This window comes from Oryzias latipes, chromosome 1, assembly GCF_053564925.1.
Source record: "Oryzias latipes strain Hd-rR chromosome 1, Olatipes_Hd-rR_3.1".
NCBI classification, from domain to species: Eukaryota; Metazoa; Chordata; class Actinopteri; order Beloniformes; family Adrianichthyidae; genus Oryzias; species Oryzias latipes.
Genome location: NC_136237.1, coordinates 41,192,501 through 41,210,405, shown reverse-complemented (window position 1 = coordinate 41,210,405; position 17,905 = coordinate 41,192,501). Strand labels below are relative to the sequence as shown.

At 44.0% G+C, this 17,905-nt stretch overlaps 3 protein-coding genes across 6 annotated transcripts in view; 2 read left to right on the top strand and 1 right to left on the bottom strand.

Annotated features, from left to right (window-relative positions):
• On the top strand, positions 1–6,241 carry LOC101166604 (CCN family member 1). The gene is made up of 7 exons (XM_078948139.1): positions 1–82; positions 180–252; positions 508–736; positions 1,176–1,423; positions 2,423–2,522; positions 3,608–3,825; positions 5,153–6,241. Exons 2-7 carry the CDS (start codon positions 202–204, stop codon positions 5,456–5,458), a joined length of 1,152 nt encoding a protein of 383 aa, XP_078804265.1. The 5' UTR covers positions 1–82; positions 180–201; the 3' UTR covers positions 5,459–6,241.
• Positions 6,242–6,687: 446 nt separating this feature from the next.
• On the bottom strand, positions 6,688–12,945 carry LOC101163463 (DExD-box helicase 39A). The gene is made up of 11 exons (XM_020703061.3): positions 12,833–12,945; positions 12,604–12,679; positions 11,721–11,928; positions 9,665–9,792; positions 9,192–9,468; positions 8,949–9,067; positions 8,279–8,410; positions 7,596–7,705; positions 7,378–7,522; positions 7,145–7,292; positions 6,688–6,949 (listed from the first exon to the last, which is right to left on the bottom strand). The coding sequence occupies exons 3-11, from the start codon at positions 11,926–11,928 to the stop codon at positions 6,933–6,935; spliced, it is 1,284 nt and encodes a 427-aa protein (XP_020558720.1). The 5' UTR covers positions 12,604–12,679; positions 12,833–12,945; the 3' UTR covers positions 6,688–6,932.
• A 1,122-nt stretch (positions 12,946–14,067) lies between these two features.
• Positions 14,068–17,905, top strand: part of evi5l (ecotropic viral integration site 5 like) — a 28,597-nt gene continuing 24,759 nt past the window's right edge. For 2 of the 4 annotated variants that reach the window (XM_078948084.1, XM_023954043.2), the window contains exon 1: positions 14,124–14,438. The gene's annotated coding sequence lies outside the window, so the exon portion shown is untranslated. Of the gene's footprint in view, positions 14,439–17,905 lie in introns of all 4 variants that reach the window. The other 2 variants (XM_023954039.2, XM_023954045.2) reach the window with 2 other exon arrangements.

Sequence of the window (17,905 nt, the reverse complement as noted above, 5' to 3'; positions counted from 1 at the left end):
GGCGTGGCGCGGTCTGGACATTCAACTGGCATAAACTGGCGCTTTAGAAACGTATCCTGCAACAAAAAGAGCGGAAGGCAAAGTAAACCGGCGACGGGGCGCGAAACACAACGATTTAAGACTAAAAATCACGTTTATATCGATGCTTTATGAGTTTATTTTAACTTTATTTATTCCAGTATTTCGCCGGTAGAGTTCACCATGAAACTCCTACTCCTGATTCACCTGACGGCGGTGGCCATCATCACTCAGGTAACTTACGTTTATGCACCGGAGAGGAGCTCAACCGAGTCCTCGTGAGGTCAAACAACGTTGTGTTTACCGGGGACGCTGGGCGTCAGAAGTGACGCGTCAGAAGAGACGCCTTTTAACCTGGATGTGGGCGGGGCCAATTGGCTTTAAAGGCTTTAATGAAGGAGTCTGAGCTGCAGCATTTTTCTATGTCAGTAACTTTTGTTTTCTCCATTTGCTTTGATCTAACAAGTTGTGTTACCGTGAAACCCACAGGTGAACACAGTCCAGGTGACATCCAGCTGCCCGGCGGTGTGCGAATGCCCCGCAGAGCCCCCCCTGTGCCCCCCAGGTGTGAGCACTGTGCCAGACGGCTGTGCCTGCTGCAGAGTGTGTGCCGCCCAGCTGAACCAGGACTGCAGCCCAACGAGGCCCTGCGACCACCACAAAGGGCTGGAGTGTAACCACGGCAACAGTGTGACCATGGCTTGGGGCATCTGTCGAGGTGAGAGCTGGAGATCATTTGGAGAGTTGAACCCCCCCCTTAATTATGTCAAACCAAAGTGTTAACGAGCTCGGAGGAAAGCCAAAGCTGCAAGGACTCAGACGTCTCCCAGCAGCACCAGCAGTGACGTTTTAACAAGCTTTTTTTTTTTTTTTTTAATGAGAGCTGTGGAGTTCAGGGGTAAAAATATCTCTCCATCTGCACCAGGCTCGTGCTGCCCCCACAGGCTAAGAATAGCTGGTTCTTGGAGACGAAGAGTCTGACCCTTCCGGGTTCCACTCCTTTTTCAGTCTTCTACATGTGATGCCGGGCTGTGGAGCCGCTGATGTGACTCTGATGAAGGCCGAGGAGCTTAAATGAGGACCGTTTATGTTCAGACCGACGTTCAGCCGTGCACAGAATGACACATTTCTAATGTACTTCCTGTTTTGTCTTTTAGCCAAATCTGAGGGGCGCACCTGCGAGTTCAATGGGCGCATTTACCAGAGCGGCGAGAGTTTCCGTGCTGGTTGCAAACACCACTGCACCTGCATGGATGGAGCGGTGGGCTGCTCGCCGCTCTGCAGCAACAATCTGCCGCCACCCTCGCCGTCCTGCCCCTACCCCCGACTGGTCAGGTCCCCGGGGCAGTGCTGCTTCAGTGTTGACTGTCGGAAGGACGCCTGGTTTCTCCCACCAGGGCACAAGGTTTGATTGACAGAGTTTCACTTATTGACCGTATCTGAGAACTGGACTGAGTGACTCCTCCCCCCCCAGTGTTCAAAGTAGGAAGTGGCTCCGAGAAGCCAAAATTCTATAGACTTCTAAAGCAGCTGTTACTCAGTATATTGGTCAGAATAAACATTCTTGCCCCGATACTTTTTTTTAATCCTCTCTTTCTCACTGTATTTTTTTTCTGTAGTTCAATTTATAAACTGACCAATCAGATCCATCAGTAAAAGTGGGTGGAGCCTGCTGGCCCCCACATCCAACGTTCAAAACGTGGTAGGTGAGAGTAGCAGTAACAGACGCACAGCCGTAACAGACGCACAACGGTAACAGACGCACAGCCGTAACAAACGCATAGCTGTAAAAGATGAACAGCTGTAACGGAAGCACAGCTGAAACAGACGCACAGCCGTAACAGATGCACAACTGTAACGGAAGCACAGCTGTAACAGACGCACAGCCGTAACAGACGCACAGCCGTAACAGACGCACAGCCGTAACAGATGCACAACTGTAACGGAAGCACAGCTGTAACAGACGCACAGCTGTAACGGAAGCACAGCCGTAACGGAAGCACAGCCGTAACAGACGCACAGCCGTAACGGACGATTTGGATTTGAAAAGGTTTATTTTGATCAATTAAAAGAAAAATGGTACGAAACAAGACAAACAATAGAAATGTATATTTATACAGAGATTCATCAAAATTAGGGAAAATTAGGTATAAAATTGATTGGAAAATATGCAAACATTCACAGTAAAAATGCAGTTATTACTCCTTATCTTAAATGGACATATTAACTCTGTTGCATGCAGTATGTGACACATATTAGTTTTGTCAAAAGTAGTTGTTTAAGATGAAATTAAAGAAGTTCTTTGGAGCCTTCATGCTAAAAACCTCAGTGGACGTCTAAATGGATGAACAGACCGAGGACAGCTTCTCTCACTGTTCCCTTTTCTTCTCTGGACTCCTCACAGGAGCCCAAACTGTCGCTCCGTCCTGCAGGACGCCGTTCTGACGAGGAGCAGATCCTGACCAATCAGCTGCCAGACTCTAGTCCCTCCAAAAACCTGCCAGGTATCATGTGACGTACACCCACAGCTCCGTCAAGCATCAGTTTATCTGTGTTTGTTTTTAAAAACAAAACGCCTTTAACATTACAAATGACTTGACCTGAACAAAGGCGGAACTTTTATTGAGAAAATAATAAATTCATACATTAAAATGAGTCTTTAAAAATGCTTTTTTTGCTCAAATAAGTTCAGGGATTTTATTTAAAGAAAAGTAGCTCATGGATTTGATCAATCACCTCATTAAGATCGATGCAATTTGGAATAATTGTCGAGTTAAATCCAGCCTGGACAGAGCAGCATCATGTCATTTAGCTGTCAAGACTGTTGTGTTTTAAAATTCTCTACAAATTAAATTTCTGAATGCGTTATTAATAAACATGGACGGTCCGGGCTCAGAATAACAAGAAGGGAAGGAGTGTTTACCAGTCCCTCAGTTGGGAAGTTGCATTGTTTCACAGCATGAATGTCTGGTAAGCAGAAAAAGATATTGGTGCAGATTTGATGGACTGCTGGGCGAAATGGTTCAGTCACAGATGTTTGTTGTAGAGTCTGACAGCAGCAGAAAGGAAAAAGCTGCCAATTCTCTCCTTCACACGGCGAGGGTGGATCAGTCCATCGCTGAGGCTGCGTCCTGCAGTGGGTGGGATTCTTGGTCCAGCCTGGATGTTGGTTTAGGCCCCTTGTGTCCAGGGGCCAAAGCTCAGCTGGTGATTTGGTCCAGTCCTCCTGTGATGCAGCGGCTCCAGCAGGTGGCGCCGTATGGGTCACAGCAGCAGAGTCACACGCACACTGGTCCATCTGCACTTCACTCTCCTGCCTTTATGTTTTGAGTAAAGGACGTATCTCAGACTCTTCTTTTTATTGGGTTATGACCTGATAACGGTAGCAGACGAGAAGCCCAGAGGTTATCATGGGGTTGGTTTGTATTTTATCTCAGTGTTTACATAGAGGCTTTTTAGGATTTCTACTTGGACTTGTTGGATTGTAAAAAGAAAAAGACGTCAAAGTACGTCTATAAAACCGCCTGGATGACATTTTTGATCAGAACAAAACACTGAAGGTTTTTGTTTTTTTCTGGTTTCTCTGAAGGCCGTTCTGAGGTGACGGTCATGTCCCCCCCCTCAGCGTGGAAGCCCCCGCAGGAGAAGACGTGCCTGGTTCGGTGGACGGACTGGTCCCAGTGCTCCCGCAGCTGTGGGATGGGGGTTTCCTCTCGCATCACCAACGACAACGCTCGGTGCGAGCCGGAGACGGAGACCCGGATCTGCACGGTCCGGCCATGCGGGGGCCTGACCGTCCCAGCCAAGGTGGGTTTGGGACGCGCCCTGCTTTAAATGATGCAGGTACGCTGTCATCTTCTGATAACGGAAGGATTAGTTATTCAGATCAGTTATTTACATTTTTTAGTTAGTGGATGAATGAATGACCAGAAGGCACTTTTCATTTCATTGTATGACAATAAAGATCCATCTATCTACCTGTACTAGTCAGACAAAAAATAATAACACTCATTCATAAAAAAAAACAATTCAGACGCTCTGCTTAAAGACCGGCTGATTTTAAAATGTCCTTGTAGCATTTTTCTGAGGATGGAGGGCATTTTATAAAGGAAATTAAGCACTTCTGAGCTTTTTATTTATTTATTTTTTAATTCAGATTGTCTGAATCAGGAGCAGGCGAAAAAACGCAATTTGAAAATGGCCCCGCCCACATCTCAGAGGGGGAATGTCAAATGAACTCCTGCCGCTCTGCTGAAACTATGTCCTGGAAAATGACGCACGTTTTCCCGATTTTGGCTAAAACCACCATCATCGTCATGGGAACGCTTTGAAAGCAGATCAAAAGATGATCAGAGTGGGACTTTAAAAAGCCTCTTGGAGCCAAAATAATAAAACCGGGATATTCTGAGTTGTGCTTTTGGAACCTACCAACGGGGCCGGTCCGATTCCCTCATCAGTGTTCTGATGGCAGCCGGGCTCTTTTTTAAATATAGTTTGCAGCCCGGCGTTCCTGCCAAGCATAGCTGGCCTTGCGTGTGTTTGTGTCTGACTTTAGACCTGGATGCAGTGAAAGCCTTCGACTCCTACAAGCCAAAAGCTCCGGCGTGAAGAGCGGTCGGCCCGTTTGAGTCTGGAGGAAGCTCAGATGTTAAATAGGTCTTTAGATAAATCTCCTAAATGTAAACAGACCCCCCCCCCCCCCCCCAGGACAGATGAAAGTCCAACTCCATGTGAAACTGCTGAGCTGCTAAAATGAGCTGTTACATAAAAAGCAGGCGGGGCAGATAAAGTCTGAACTTTGACTGAACTGACGGCGTCTGGAGATGAAACTGATCCTGGTTAATTTCAATTCAATTCAATTCAATTCAATTCTTCAATTGAAGAATTGAATTCAATTGAATCCCGGTTGTGATGCTCTCTTTTCTACTTTTCTATTGAATTCAATTGAAAAATAGAATTGATTTCAATTCAATTGAAGAATAGAATTGAATTGAATCCCGTTTGTAATGCTCTCCTCTCTAGTTTTCTATTGAATTTAATTGAAGAATTGAATTGAATTCTTCAATTGAATTGAATAGAATAGAATTGAAACCCGTTTGTGATGCTCTCCTCTCTTTTTTTGATTTACCCTCAGAAAGGCAGGAGCTGCTCGCCAACCCAGAAGGCCCCCCATCCCGTCTACCTGTCCTACGGGGAGTGCGTGAGCGTGCGCCCCTACCGGCCCAACTACTGCGGCGTTTGCACGGACGGGCGCTGCTGCTCGCCTCGCCGCACCCGCACCGTGCCCGTGACCTTCCTCTGCCCGGATGGGGAGCGCCTCCGGCGGTCCGCCATGTTCATCCAGTCCTGCCAGTGCAGCCGGGACTGCGGTCACCTGAATGAAGTGGCCCCGCCTCCACAGCGATGGATGTTTGGAGACGCGCGCTCCTCCTCCGACTGAAGGACCGCCGCTCTGACTTGATGCCTCCTCAGAGGAGGAGGAGGCTTTGAGACGAAGCAGAAACTGGAACGAGCACCAGCGTGGACCTGCCGGCTCCTCTTTCATTGTCTTGGGACCTAAACTATACGGCCCCGAAAACACTTCCTGCACTCATTTAAAGTCCCACGCCGATCATCTTTTGATCTTTTCATCCTGATTGTGCCGTTTTTAACCAAACTCTAAAAAACCTGCATCGTTTTCTAGGACATAGTCTCTGCAGAGCAGCAGAAATTCACCTCTGGACTGTGGGTGGGGCAGTTGGCGTGGAGCAACCCCGCCCACCTTTCCCGTCCCCGTTTCTGAGAGCAGGACACTCGTGGCTCCGCCCATTGTATTTTCTATGTCATAACCTTTTTCAAACAACAGCTTTTTCGTTTGCACCCGACTCACGGAGATTTGAATCAAGAAATACGAGTTCGTTTCAGTGCCAAAAGACGTTAAAACACAGTTTTCATCGGCGTCTTCAACTGAAGCTACATCTGTGGAGGATCTGGAGACGATCCTCCACCCTGAGAGGAGAATCGCTGCAAAAGCAACAAAGCACTTTATTCACCACCAAAGTTTAAACTGGGATGCAGATTTGTGTACATTAAAGAACGACTAGATGCTTGAAAAGCATCACTGAGGGTTCGAATCAAATGCAAAAACTCTGTCTTCTACGCTGTGAAGTTTCTAAATCTAAATTCTTTTGTGGATGAACATTGATGAACTGACTCGTTTCATTAAAATTAAGTTCTGAAGTCATTTTATTTGAGAATTTATTTTAACTCCTTGACAGGACTTTGGGGCCTCCATAAAAGGAAATCAATAAAAATGGGAATAAAGCTGTAAAAGTAAAAGAAGAATGTTGTGCGGGAAAAATAATCACTTTTTTTTTTTATAAAGTTGTACATTTACAAAAAAGTAGAAGTGTGTCTGCGTTATAAACAGTATATTTGTTGAAACGTTCAAATAGCTTAATGTGACTTTCGGAAAAAACCAACATCCTTGTAAATATGAATTCTGTTAACCATAAATGTATTCTTTTATTCTCATAATTTTATGAATTTGAGTTTGTTTTTCTAGGACTCCATCAGCTGTGTGACGACTAGTGTTTCTGTGAAAAAGTGTGTTGGCGCCCTCTGCTGGTAAAGGCACATACTACACTTAAAAAACGTTTGACACGGGAGTCAAAACCTAAACACCCACAATAAGTTACAAAAAATTTATTTTTTTTCAAACAAAAGTAACACCATGGTTTGAATAGAGAACACTAAAAAAAAAACGACTTGCAGATACATTAAAAATAAAATCCTTAGGGAACTTGCCCACATTTTTGAAGGAATGGAGGTATTTCAACAAAAGCGGAGATTCCTTTTTTTCACTTTTTTAATCTTCCAACAATACAGCAACAACAAGGGAGTCACACAAAGTCCTCAGTGGAAGGTCACGGCACTCATCTGGACTGTTCAACTGCAAAGAAACGGGAGGAAGACGCTTTGTTAGACAGCAGGAAGTCATGAAAAAATAAGAAAGCACACAAACGGTTGTTTTTACGTTTGAGTGAGCATTTTCGTCTAAAACCTCAAGATCTGCAGAAGAGCGGATGATGAGATAAAACCGCTTAAATCTTGAAATGTTTGATCGGTTTGACGCTGGGGGACTTACTGTACGAGGAGATGTCGATCTCGTCGGGCAGCTCGGCTACGTTGACCTCAAAGCGGTCTTGGACTTCGTTCAGAGTCTTGGCGTCGACCTCATCCGACACAAAGGTGATGGCCAGCCCTTTGGTTCCGAACCTGCCGGCGCGCGCCACCTGCAGGCGGAGAAAGTTCGGCTTAAACCAGCGGGTTTTGTTTCGGTTTCTTTCTTCAGACGCCTCGTTCTGGAGCTGCACCGACCCTGTGAAGGTACGTGTCCGAATCCTCCGGCATGTCGTAGTTGAAGACGATGTTGACGCGCTCGATGTCCATGCCTCGACCAAACAGGTTGGTGGCCACCAGGATCCGCCGCTGGAAGTCTTTGAACTGCTGGTACCGGGATAACCTGAGGCAGAACGGAGAAGTGATGTGGTTTTTGTTTTTTTATGTCTGTGTCTACAGTGAGAGTGTGAGTCTACCTCTCCTCCTGTGCCATGCCTCTGTGGATCGCGATAGCGGGGAAGTTCTGCTCGACCAGCAGCTGCGACAGAGCAACGCAGCGGTTCACCGACTTCACAAAGATCACCACCTGTCAGGAAACACGGCTTCAGTCCCATCCGCTTTGACGGTTTACAATATTATAAGTGAGGGTTAATGGTCGACAAAGTGTGCATTATCAGAAATTAACGCACGCTCTGCGTTAATTTCTGATAATGCACACTTTGTCGACCATTAACCCGCTTATACCATTGTCCTTTACAAAAAAGTAAATATTCAACCAGTATTCAGTACTTTATTCTTGCTACTTTTTTGGTTTTTCGCTTTATTTTCACAAAAAGCGGACTATTTGTTCTGCGGTTTGCCAGACCTCGGGGACAGCGGCAAAGGAAAACAACATCTATGCTAATCATAAAGCATCAGATCAGAGAGAAAGTGTGCGTCTTATCGCTTGTTTTTGTCCAGATGATGAAGATAAAGTTTGTTTTAAAGAAGCCGGCGGAGTGATACAGAACATTTAAGATATGTGAACCGGAACTTCCTTTTTGGGGGGTGCGGTTATCCCTGTGGTCTATCACTTTTTAACACACACCCGGCTGCCAATCAGAATCGAGTATTCACCCCCGGACCGTGGCATAAAAGCCCATAAACGACTGATGGTCACCTGGTTGAACTCCAGCACGTCCAGGAGGTCGAACAGCTTCCTGTTCTTCTCGCTGTCCTTCAGCTTGCAGTAGTACTGCTGTAAGCCGTGGAGCGTCAGCTTGGTCTCATCGTCCACGAACACTTCCATCGGCTGCACAGAGAGCGGAAGACAGTCGGTGTGAGCCGGACCCGAACCAACCCATCTGCTGAGAAAGAACTGCTTCCTGCGTCTGTTCTGCACTCGCCGCGCTAACACGTTCAAAATCTGCTAACTTTAAAACCGACTTTTTGTTCCAAGTAGCTTCCCAATTACTCTCAAGGAGTTAGGATGTTTTAGTTTCATTAGTGAATTTTCACTTGTTTTTTTAGAGCCCCATAAGAGATTTCAGCCCCATTTATTCTTTTGACGGTTTCTCCCGCCGTGATGTCATCTTTTTTCTTTTTTTATCCTTTGGAGGGGGAAAGAAAGTGGCGGGGGCAAAGCTTTTGCTGAAAGGAACAGGAAGAAAGAAACGATCGGGTCCTGGGAGTCCCGGTCTGCCGCGGGTCACATGAACCCGTCACCGAGCGATCGGACCGTCGCCCTTGAACATTCAGACAGACGAACGAGGCTAAAAACTAGAATTCCATGCCGGTTTTCAGAGGATTTGTGGAAGCAGAAACAGTCACAGTGGCCAACCGTTACTCACGTCCTGCATGAACTTGCGGCAGACGGGGCGGATCTCCTTGCTGAGGGTGGCGCTGAACATCATGACCTGCTTCTCGTGGGGCGTCAGCCTGAAGATTTCCTGCACGTCGCGCCTCATGTCTGTGGAGGCATGAAAAGCTTTTTCTCCCCACATGCAGCAGAAAAACGTCCTCATGTTTTAGTACTGATCCACTATTGTGGGGGGTCTTCTTCAAAGAAGGATGAAGATGGAAAACCTTCTCACCCAACTGTTCCAACATCTTATCGCACTCGTCGAGCACAAAGTGCTTGATGTTCTTCACGCTGAGGGTCTTGTTCCGAATGAGGGCCAGGGTGCGCCCCGGAGTTCCCACGACGATGTGGGGGCAGTTCTTCTTCAGGGTGTCTTCGTTGTTCTTGATGGCCATCCCCCCAAAGAAGACGGAGACCTTCACGCTGGGCATGTACTTGGAGAAGCGCTCGTACTCCTTGCTGATCTGGAAGGCCAGCTCTCGAGTGTGGCACATCACCAGGACAGACACCTAAAAGGCAACAAAAAAAACACACAACTACATCTGAAACTGCACAACTTTTGTTTTTTTTACTACCGTTTAACCAGAGAGCTTTTGTCGAGAAGCAGAACGGATCATTTATGAAACTCAAAAAGAGCAGAGATCAGGCCTAAAATCCCAGCATTCGGGTATAAAGCAGAGCGACTGCAACAGGTGACTGACTCACCTGTCCATCCACAGGCTCGATCTGCTGCAGGGTGGCCAGAACAAACACAGCCGTCTTCCCCATGCCAGACTTGGCCTGACACAGGATGTCCATGCCCAGGATGGCTTGAGGAATGCACTCATGTTGAACTAAAAGTAGAAACAAAGAACCACACATTGGTCTATTTTCTGCACCCTTATTTTACACTAAAGGTTAAAAGAAATGGAAAAAAACAGAACAAAGACTTAAAATAGTTATATTTATACCACCACAGACATGAACACAAGCTTTAGCTTGAATTATCATCCTTGTAGGAGCCATGTTGACCAACTTCAATATTATTGACTTTGTTCCGTTAACATTGGCTCTGTTAGAACTCTGCTTAGGATTTATTACTTTACTTTATTGGTGGACGGCGGGCGAGTTGTTTGTTTGTGCGGCGTGATTGAACGCAGATGTTCCGGAGCGGAACATTTTTAACTTCTGCCTAAGAGTATCGGTCGTTTCACCGTCCCGTATGCTTTGTCGGCCCATAAATCACAATGTACAGAAATGGTGCAAACATCCATAAACGAACGACTAAAAAAACCAAAGAATCGGATCGTTTTCATCTGACTCTGGAGAGGTGGAGCATTTTGCTCCTACAAGCTTTTTTTGGCTTTAACACCTGCCAGGTTCCATCGTTACGACAATTGCTGAAGTATTTGTTTTAAAAGTGTTTTAAAAGATTCTGCACAGATGTACCAGAAAAAACAAAATGATCAAATGTGATAACAGAAAACGAGTGTGTGTCTTTTCTTCACAATTTGGTTCAAACCTCAGTTTCTGGATGATGTTTGATTCTGATTTGTGTTACAAAACAAAAACGAGAAAAATTCATCTTTCTTTTCTTTTTTGCAGCTTTCAGTTGGCTAATAAAAAGCCTGGTGTGATGTCATAAAATAAATCCTTCTTACATTTATGTTTGACACTTTCAATGTAAACATACTGGGGTGCAGTTGTTCAGTGGAGTCACTTACGGTTTGGTTTTTAACCCAGAATTGTGGCATCCCTAGTGTGTATTATCAGATAAATGTGCAACACTGGACAGAACTTGAACTGTGGATGAGAGATCTCTGTTTTCTCATGTCATGTTTCTACTAGAACAGAATATGTGTGGCTGTAGTGACTGTTTTCCTGTTTCTCTTTCTTTATTCTAGTATCTTCCACCATTTTTTGCTGCTTAACTCCTTCTACTATTTTTCAGCTATTTTAACCGTTCAACTATTCAGATGTTCAGCTCTTTCAGCTTTGACTTTCGGTTATTCAAACCTTTGAACTTTTCCAGATATTCCAGGATTTTTGCCTCCATTGAAACACATGGGGAATCCTTGGCGCAGAAGCTCGCTGGTTCGATACCCGGTTCTGGCATTTTTCACAAAAATATCTTTTTTGTTATTGTGCTGTTTTTACTTTATTTATGGTCAACTTTGATCATTGCTTTCTTTCTTTCTTTTTGTCAATTATTACCCTTTAAGTTTCATTTTCATTCAGCAATTTAGCATTGAACCCTGCATTTACTTCTGGAAATGCACTTCCTAGTTCTAAAATTCATTCTCAAAGCTAAAGTTTAAACAGAAACATTACATTTCTTGGATATTTTCTCAAAAAGAAATCATCATTTTGTGATGCTTTTTAGGGTTTCTTACAACTCTGAAATATTCAGCTGTAATCTCATCTTTCTTTGTGTTTTGTTGTTGTTTTTATTGGTCAAATAAACACTCTCAAAAAGTGGTGGTTTTACTATATTACGATTCAACCTTGAGTTTTTTATTTCTTTATTTTCTTATTAAAATTTAACTCTGGTGGTTTCAACTACCCCGCAAAGGCTGAACTATCGTAGAAATGAAACCATTTCCAACGTTGACATTTCAGCCTCCTATCTATGTTGTATAACTTTATTTAAGGGTTCAATCTGTGAACAACTGCAAATAATTTCACAAAAAGAAAATACCAAAAAGGGCCTGGCCGTGTTAGGAATGCCACAATAACAGAAATGCAGCTAAAGCACTTGTCCCGACATAAAACCTCAAATTACCTTCTGAGGGGTGCTCAAAACCACAGTCAACAATGGCGCGGAGAAGCTCTGGTTTAAGGAGGAAGTCTCTGAAGCCGGAGCTGTGGATGGACACATAGGAGCCCTTCACCTCCTTCTTGCCTGCAGGAGTGCCGCTCTCTGGGAGTCCCTGGGGCTCCTCGTCCTCCTCATAGTCCAGAAGTTCGTTGTCAACGTCGGTCTCTGCCATCTGGATAAGAACATGGGATAGAATTGTTAAGAGCTCTTCAACAAAATGGTACAAAATTACAACAAAACAATCTAAAGCTTGGTTGAATGTATTAGTTGTAACCTTGCGGTCCATTGCCCCAGAGCCCACGGTTCGAATAACTGTGGTCAAACTGAAACCACGATCAAGTTTACGCTTTTTGTGTCTTTTGTGTCTCTATAGGCTATGTTTATTTGCCTCATAAGCAGAACTCGTAGTGACTAAATACGTGAACCGACATACACACTGATAAACAATGGAGTTCGTCTTCATTCATTCCCGGCGTTATTTATTAGCATGCTAACACACAGAGGTAGCATCTTTTTTTTCACCCAATGTTGGAACGGGTTTTTTTCCCCAAAAACTTTTTTTCCAACAATCCAGTCTGGTGCGTATAGTTATTCAGAAAATACAGCAACAGAGAGGCGGTTGCAGTAATCCATAGCAACCGAAGCTAACTGTAATCTGAATACAAATTTACTCGGTATTTTAAACGGCTAAAGCTAGCCCGCATAGCATTAGCAAGCTAGCGCAGTAAGTTTTATGTAACAAAGTAAGAAAAAAAATGAAATATTATAGTATTAATATTGGTTTTAAAAAAGGCAAATACAGCCCATTTTATTTGTGGCACAAAGGCAATCTGATCATTAAAATTACCTTGATTCTGTTATGCGCTGTTCTCCGTGAGCGTTAAACTGCTGTGCTAGCAACTAGTTCACGACGCAGAAGAATGCTGCGTTCGCGTACGACCCAAAAAAAACAGAAGTTTAAGATTATTCATGAAAATCACGAATACAGTTTGAGGAGCTCTTTTAAACAATAAAGACAGGTATTTGATTAGCTTTTTTTTAACATTTGTTTTTCGTGGCTAAAAGTTAACTCGCACCTTTTAAGCCTAAATCTTTCACATTAACGTTTGTTACTGAGGACTTCGCAGTTATTACTACAGAACATGAAGGCCACAGGAAACGGGGCAAACCCGTCGTTTTTCGCTGGCTGTGATTGGTCAGAATCCAGGAAGTCAACGGTGATCAACTGAAACACAATTTCTGTTGTTGTCATGGACACGTTTCTGTTTAATTTTTGAATTTTACAAGCAATACATGTAGTTTCGAGATTTTGGTTCAAAGCAATGTTTCTAACTATCATTTTCCCTCGTGTATTCTTTAGATACTGAGATCAAATTGGTCTGGATGAGTATTTTTTAATGAATCATAGTTTCAATTCTACAGGCTGCAGAGTTTTTGGTTCCACATACTAGAGTCATATATAACTGAAAAGATGCACTCCCCTGTATTTCTATTAGATAGTAATACAATGTTTAAAAAAAGTTTAAATAATTAAAAAGAAGGTCACCCTGCAAATTCCAGATTTCAATTTAAAATATGTAGACATGAAAATTATTGAAAGAATAAAACGTAAAGTCAAAGTAGATGTTCTTAGTTTGTTGAAAGTTTTGCTCTTATGTTACATGCTTTAGATCTGTTTTGCAAATTAAAAAAAAACCTCAAAACCAGATTTTGTACCAGAAAAAAACAAAGAAGGAGCAAATGTAGTTTAAAATGATTGCAAGTATTGAAAAACCAAGAAATGTTTGCCAGACTGATAAATATTTTCTGTTTTTTCACGTGTTTAATATATCCATCAAATGATGTATCCATCATCACACAGTAACATTTTTAGGTGAAATGTATTTTTTAAATAGATTTTTTGTGTGTTTGCTTTATGTTGTACGATAAAATCACTTTATTGCATGCTTGACTCACTCCAAGTAGGCAGCAGCTACAGGCCTTCTTATATTACACCTATGTTTTGTATTACATATATGATTGTACATCAATGTACAATCAGTGTGACTAATCCATTTACTGTGAAGAACTACAACACACTTTAAAAATTACAAATATCTTGTTTTCGCATAATTAATGAAGCTGTTACCGTTCAACATTAAGTCCTTTTAACTACTGCCACTGTGACACCTGTAAGGCCCGCCTTACCGCAGAATAAAAATCCGCGGTGATTGGCTGTGCCCGTTGTCATTCATCGGGGATCAGAACGATCAGCAATCTGATTGGCTCAGAACATGTCAGTCAAATCGTGTCCTGAAATCTGATTGGTGTACGCCGTCTCGTGCTCCGGCAATCCGTTTGGGTAGGAATTTAACGTTAATAAGTGATGCGACTGTTTGTACGCCGCATCCCGACCGGACCGTTATCCACGCTTCACGGATGTTTATCGTAAATATTGCTTCCATCTCACGAGGGCTAGCTTAGGCAGCGCTTCCCGTCCGCGGGGCCGGCTTCGCCGCGCTGCTCTCCCCGGTGAACGGCAGCGGTCGGACGGGAGGATGGCTCTGCGTTGGACCGCTCATCTGGATCAGTGTCCGTGTCTATTAGGAATTTAATTAGCTAGCAAGAAATGATTTACGGCCTTGTGTGGGAGCGACGATAACCGCGCCGCGAGGATTCGGGGTTATGATGGAGTCTAGGTAGGTAAGCTTTCGATATATGTGTGTTTTTATTTATTTATTTTCTTTTAGTCGGGATTTCTTGTGTTCGGTGTCATTTCTCGAGGAGTCTTGGCGGGCCCGGCGGTTAAATGCGCTCGAGGTTTAGTGTCGGTCAACAGGAGCTTCGTCCGTATCTGTGAGAAAAATGTCACCGCCAGCTGAGCCGCTCAACAGCCCGACTTCCCTCCCCCTTTCGCGCGGTTATAAAACCATGATGTTGCTGTGAGAAGCTGAAGCTCTTCCTGCCGAGGAGGCCACGATGAGGGGAAGGGTCGACAGCAGATCCATCCGGCCGGCCTGCCGTCGTTGACCACCTCAGGGCAGCGGCACGCGGCATATCTGCACGTGGACAGGCAACACGTAAACATGATACACAGGGAGTCATGACTGACTTCAGCGAATCATGCTTTTGTTCTTGTAAATGTGGGTCAAACATGTTCAAGTGTTGAAAATGCATGCCCCCCCCCCCCCCCCCGCCAGCTATGGAGGACATATATAAAGAAAATTCATCTTAAAAATGCATTTCTGAGTGTTTCTTGATTTTATATCGTTGTGAATCAGGAGCAGACAAAAAAAATGCCATTGCAAAAAGCTCGTAGCAGTGACGTAGGAGCTACAGTCGCTCCCTGCTCCGTCTCCATCCTGATGCATCCACTTGTAGATGACAAGATCCATGCACGTCTTTGTTTTTTGTCATCTGGGCTGGCATCTGCAACGTTGCCTGACTTTTTAGTTGCACCAGTAATGCTAGGTCTTGGGGGGGGGGGGGGGGGGGGGGGGGGGGTGAGCTAGCAGAAGAGAGTGTAAAGGGATGACGGGAGGAGAGTGCAGACTCACTCCATGCTAACAGCCATACCTACAACTCAGAGGTGAATTGCAAAAACGATCTCCTAGAAGATGACACCGTTTTTTTTTTTATTTTGCTATAAACAGCATTATCATGTTTTCTTCTTCAATTTTCGATGTATTTGTTTCAAACACAAATGAAAATAAACACAATAGAGCAATAACAAAAGTTACCATATGTCTAATATCCGGCTCTTCACAACATTAGGGATCCCCCATCATCCTTCTACAGAGGTCTTAGTGGATCAGATCTTCACCGTCTCTGTATGAGCTCCTTCTATGAGATTGGATGCTTCTCTTTACCGCCCCACTTCCTTTCACCTTCAGGGAAACGGCTCTCCAATTCTCACATCCTGGCCTCTTTGCTTATGAGAGCCGAAGGCCTGAAACTTCTTCATCATCAGCTCTGTACCTGTGGTTTTTCCCCTCTGACCTCTTCCTGCTGCCTCTTTGGGTCTGTGGGGGAGTAAATTTAAAAGGCCAGTGAGAGTGTAGCTGATGGCAAGAACAGGAAATCATCAGTCTGTCAGTCAGCTGAGCTGCTGGCTTCCTCGTGGCCGTCCGCCTCTGTTATTGTTTGACGCGGCTTCTGCTTCCACAGCGATGTCTCCATCCTGCCCTGCTCACAACCAGAGGAGGCAGGCCGGGGGATTGTTGGGGAAAAAGTAGATTTGAATATTTTACAGATGATAGTTGATGTTAAACATCTGAAAGGTGGAGGGAAAGATTGCAGGGAAACGCAATGTTTCTTTATTCCCCAGAAAAAGGTCATTAAAAATATGAACATGAACGAATAGTAGGGCTGCACGATATGAGGAAAACTTGCGATATGCGATATTAGTGATTAATATTGCGATAACGATAAATTTGCGGTAAATAAACAAATAAAAAAATAAACAAAAACATCATTCCCATTTCATTGCAACAGTTTAAAAATTATACTCCAAATGACCCTCATCGACATGGGGGACAAACGTCAGGGTGGCTAACCCTGGTCCTCAAGAGCCTCAACCCTGTCTGTTTTCCAATTCTCCCTAGACTGCTCGATAATGATAACCAAAATCAGGTGTGTTCAGTCAATCAGGATGTGAAATCACTTGAGTCAGCCAATCAACAGCAAGCTGGTTAAGGAGAGCTGGAAAACAGGCAGGGTTGAGGCTCTTCAGGACCAGGGTTAACATAATAGGCCTCCATCTGATTGGTCAACAATGGGAAGGCGTCCATCTGATTGGTCAAAGCATAAAGGGATTTATTTGATTCGTTAAATGCTTCAAGCTGCTAGAAGATTGTTTTAACACATTTTGAGTTTGCGATTTATTGCGATATTCGCCGTCTTTTGCGATATGCATATTGCAGAGCTGGATATTGCGATAACGATAAATTTGCGGTATATTGTGCAGGCCTAACGAATAGCAAAACAAAGAACAACTAATGCATAGTTTCCATTTCACTGCAAACGTTTTATTTACAGCCCCTCACACCCGCAACCTAACAGTAGCGGTGCAACAGAAATGGCGAGCAATGTCAACGCCATCCAGATTCCAGCTCAGAAGAGAAAGAGAAAGACAAAGACGTTCGTGGACGTGTTTGTCTGCACATGGAGGCATCAGAATGGAGCAAAGGCCCCGCCCACCGTATTTTCTACCAAACAAATACGATCTTTTATCAAACTGCATTTTTTTGTCTGCTCCTGATTCACAACGATTTGAATAAAGAAACGCTCTTAAATGCAATTTTGAGCTTCATTTTGTTTTTCTGTGTCCATCATCAGAAAAATCTCACAAGAACATGTTTAAAAACGCCATTTTCACTGGAGGGAGTCTTTAAATAAAAGTCAACCTAAAAAGTTAGACTGCAAGCCATCTCAATAGGAGATTGGTAAAAACTAGTATGTGTGGGAAACACACCAAAGAAATGATCTACCTTTCTGGAAGGACTAGCCAAAACTAATATGGACAGCATTTAAGAACAATGTAGGTAGTTGGCATAATGGTTGCTTAGTCTATGCATCCTTCCTGAGTGAATGTTTTACTATGGGAAGGAAAGCCAAGCTTTTTAAACCTGTGCTACTGAAAAGTCTCTCTAAAGGTGAACTACCAGCAGGTATGCTGAGAATCTTCCTTACAGGCTAGCCTATGTGTGTGAATGTCGTTTGGTGAAGTTTCCACCGCACCAAGGGATCTTCCTCACCGTCTATGAACGTGGACAGCAAGTAGTTTGAGGGATGTGGAACAGAGGAGGTAGAGGGTGAGGCTGCCTTGAAAAAACTGCCCGGTGACACTGTTGCCTTCCTCGGGGGAGCACTGGGTGTTATGGTAACCATTTATCGCAGTTTATGCCGTCTTTTGGGACTCGTGTATCGCACTGGCTGGTATCGCAACGACAATACATTTTTGATTTATTGTGAAGACCTAATTGTAAAACTGATGGAGGTTTTTACAAAATCCAGTTCGGCCCAACAAGCAGACTAGACAATGAAAACAAAGACCTTAGATCGGCCTGTTCCCCATCACACCCTAGTCTATTGTGAATTCATCAAATCAACAATGAAATGGGAGCATTCCTAATAAAAGGCAGTTTTGTGGCATCAGTGACTGAAGCCTG

What these genes read in the sequence shown, in the direction of transcription:
- LOC101163463 (XM_020703061.3), bottom strand. Translation starts at nt 11,928, where the DNA reads ATGGCAGAGACCGACGTTGACAACGAACTTCTGGACTATGAGGAGGAC. An exon ending in TAAGATGTTGGAACAGTTGG is followed by an intron (nt 9,068 to 9,191) that starts GTGAGAAGGTTT and finishes ATGCCTCCACAG; the next exon opens with ACATGAGGCGCGACGTGCAG. An exon ending in GGCATGGCACAGGAGGAGAG is followed by an intron (nt 7,523 to 7,595) that starts GTAGACTCACAC and finishes GTTCTGCCTCAG; the next exon opens with GTTATCCCGGTACCAGCAGT.
- LOC101166604 (XM_078948139.1), top strand. Translation starts at nt 202, where the DNA reads ATGAAACTCCTACTCCTGATTCACCTGACGGCGGTGGCCATCATCACT. An exon ending in CGGTGGCCATCATCACTCAG is followed by an intron (nt 253 to 507) that starts GTAACTTACGTT and finishes TGAAACCCACAG; the next exon opens with GTGAACACAGTCCAGGTGAC. An exon ending in GGCTTGGGGCATCTGTCGAG is followed by an intron (nt 737 to 1,175) that starts GTGAGAGCTGGA and finishes TTTGTCTTTTAG; the next exon opens with CCAAATCTGAGGGGCGCACC.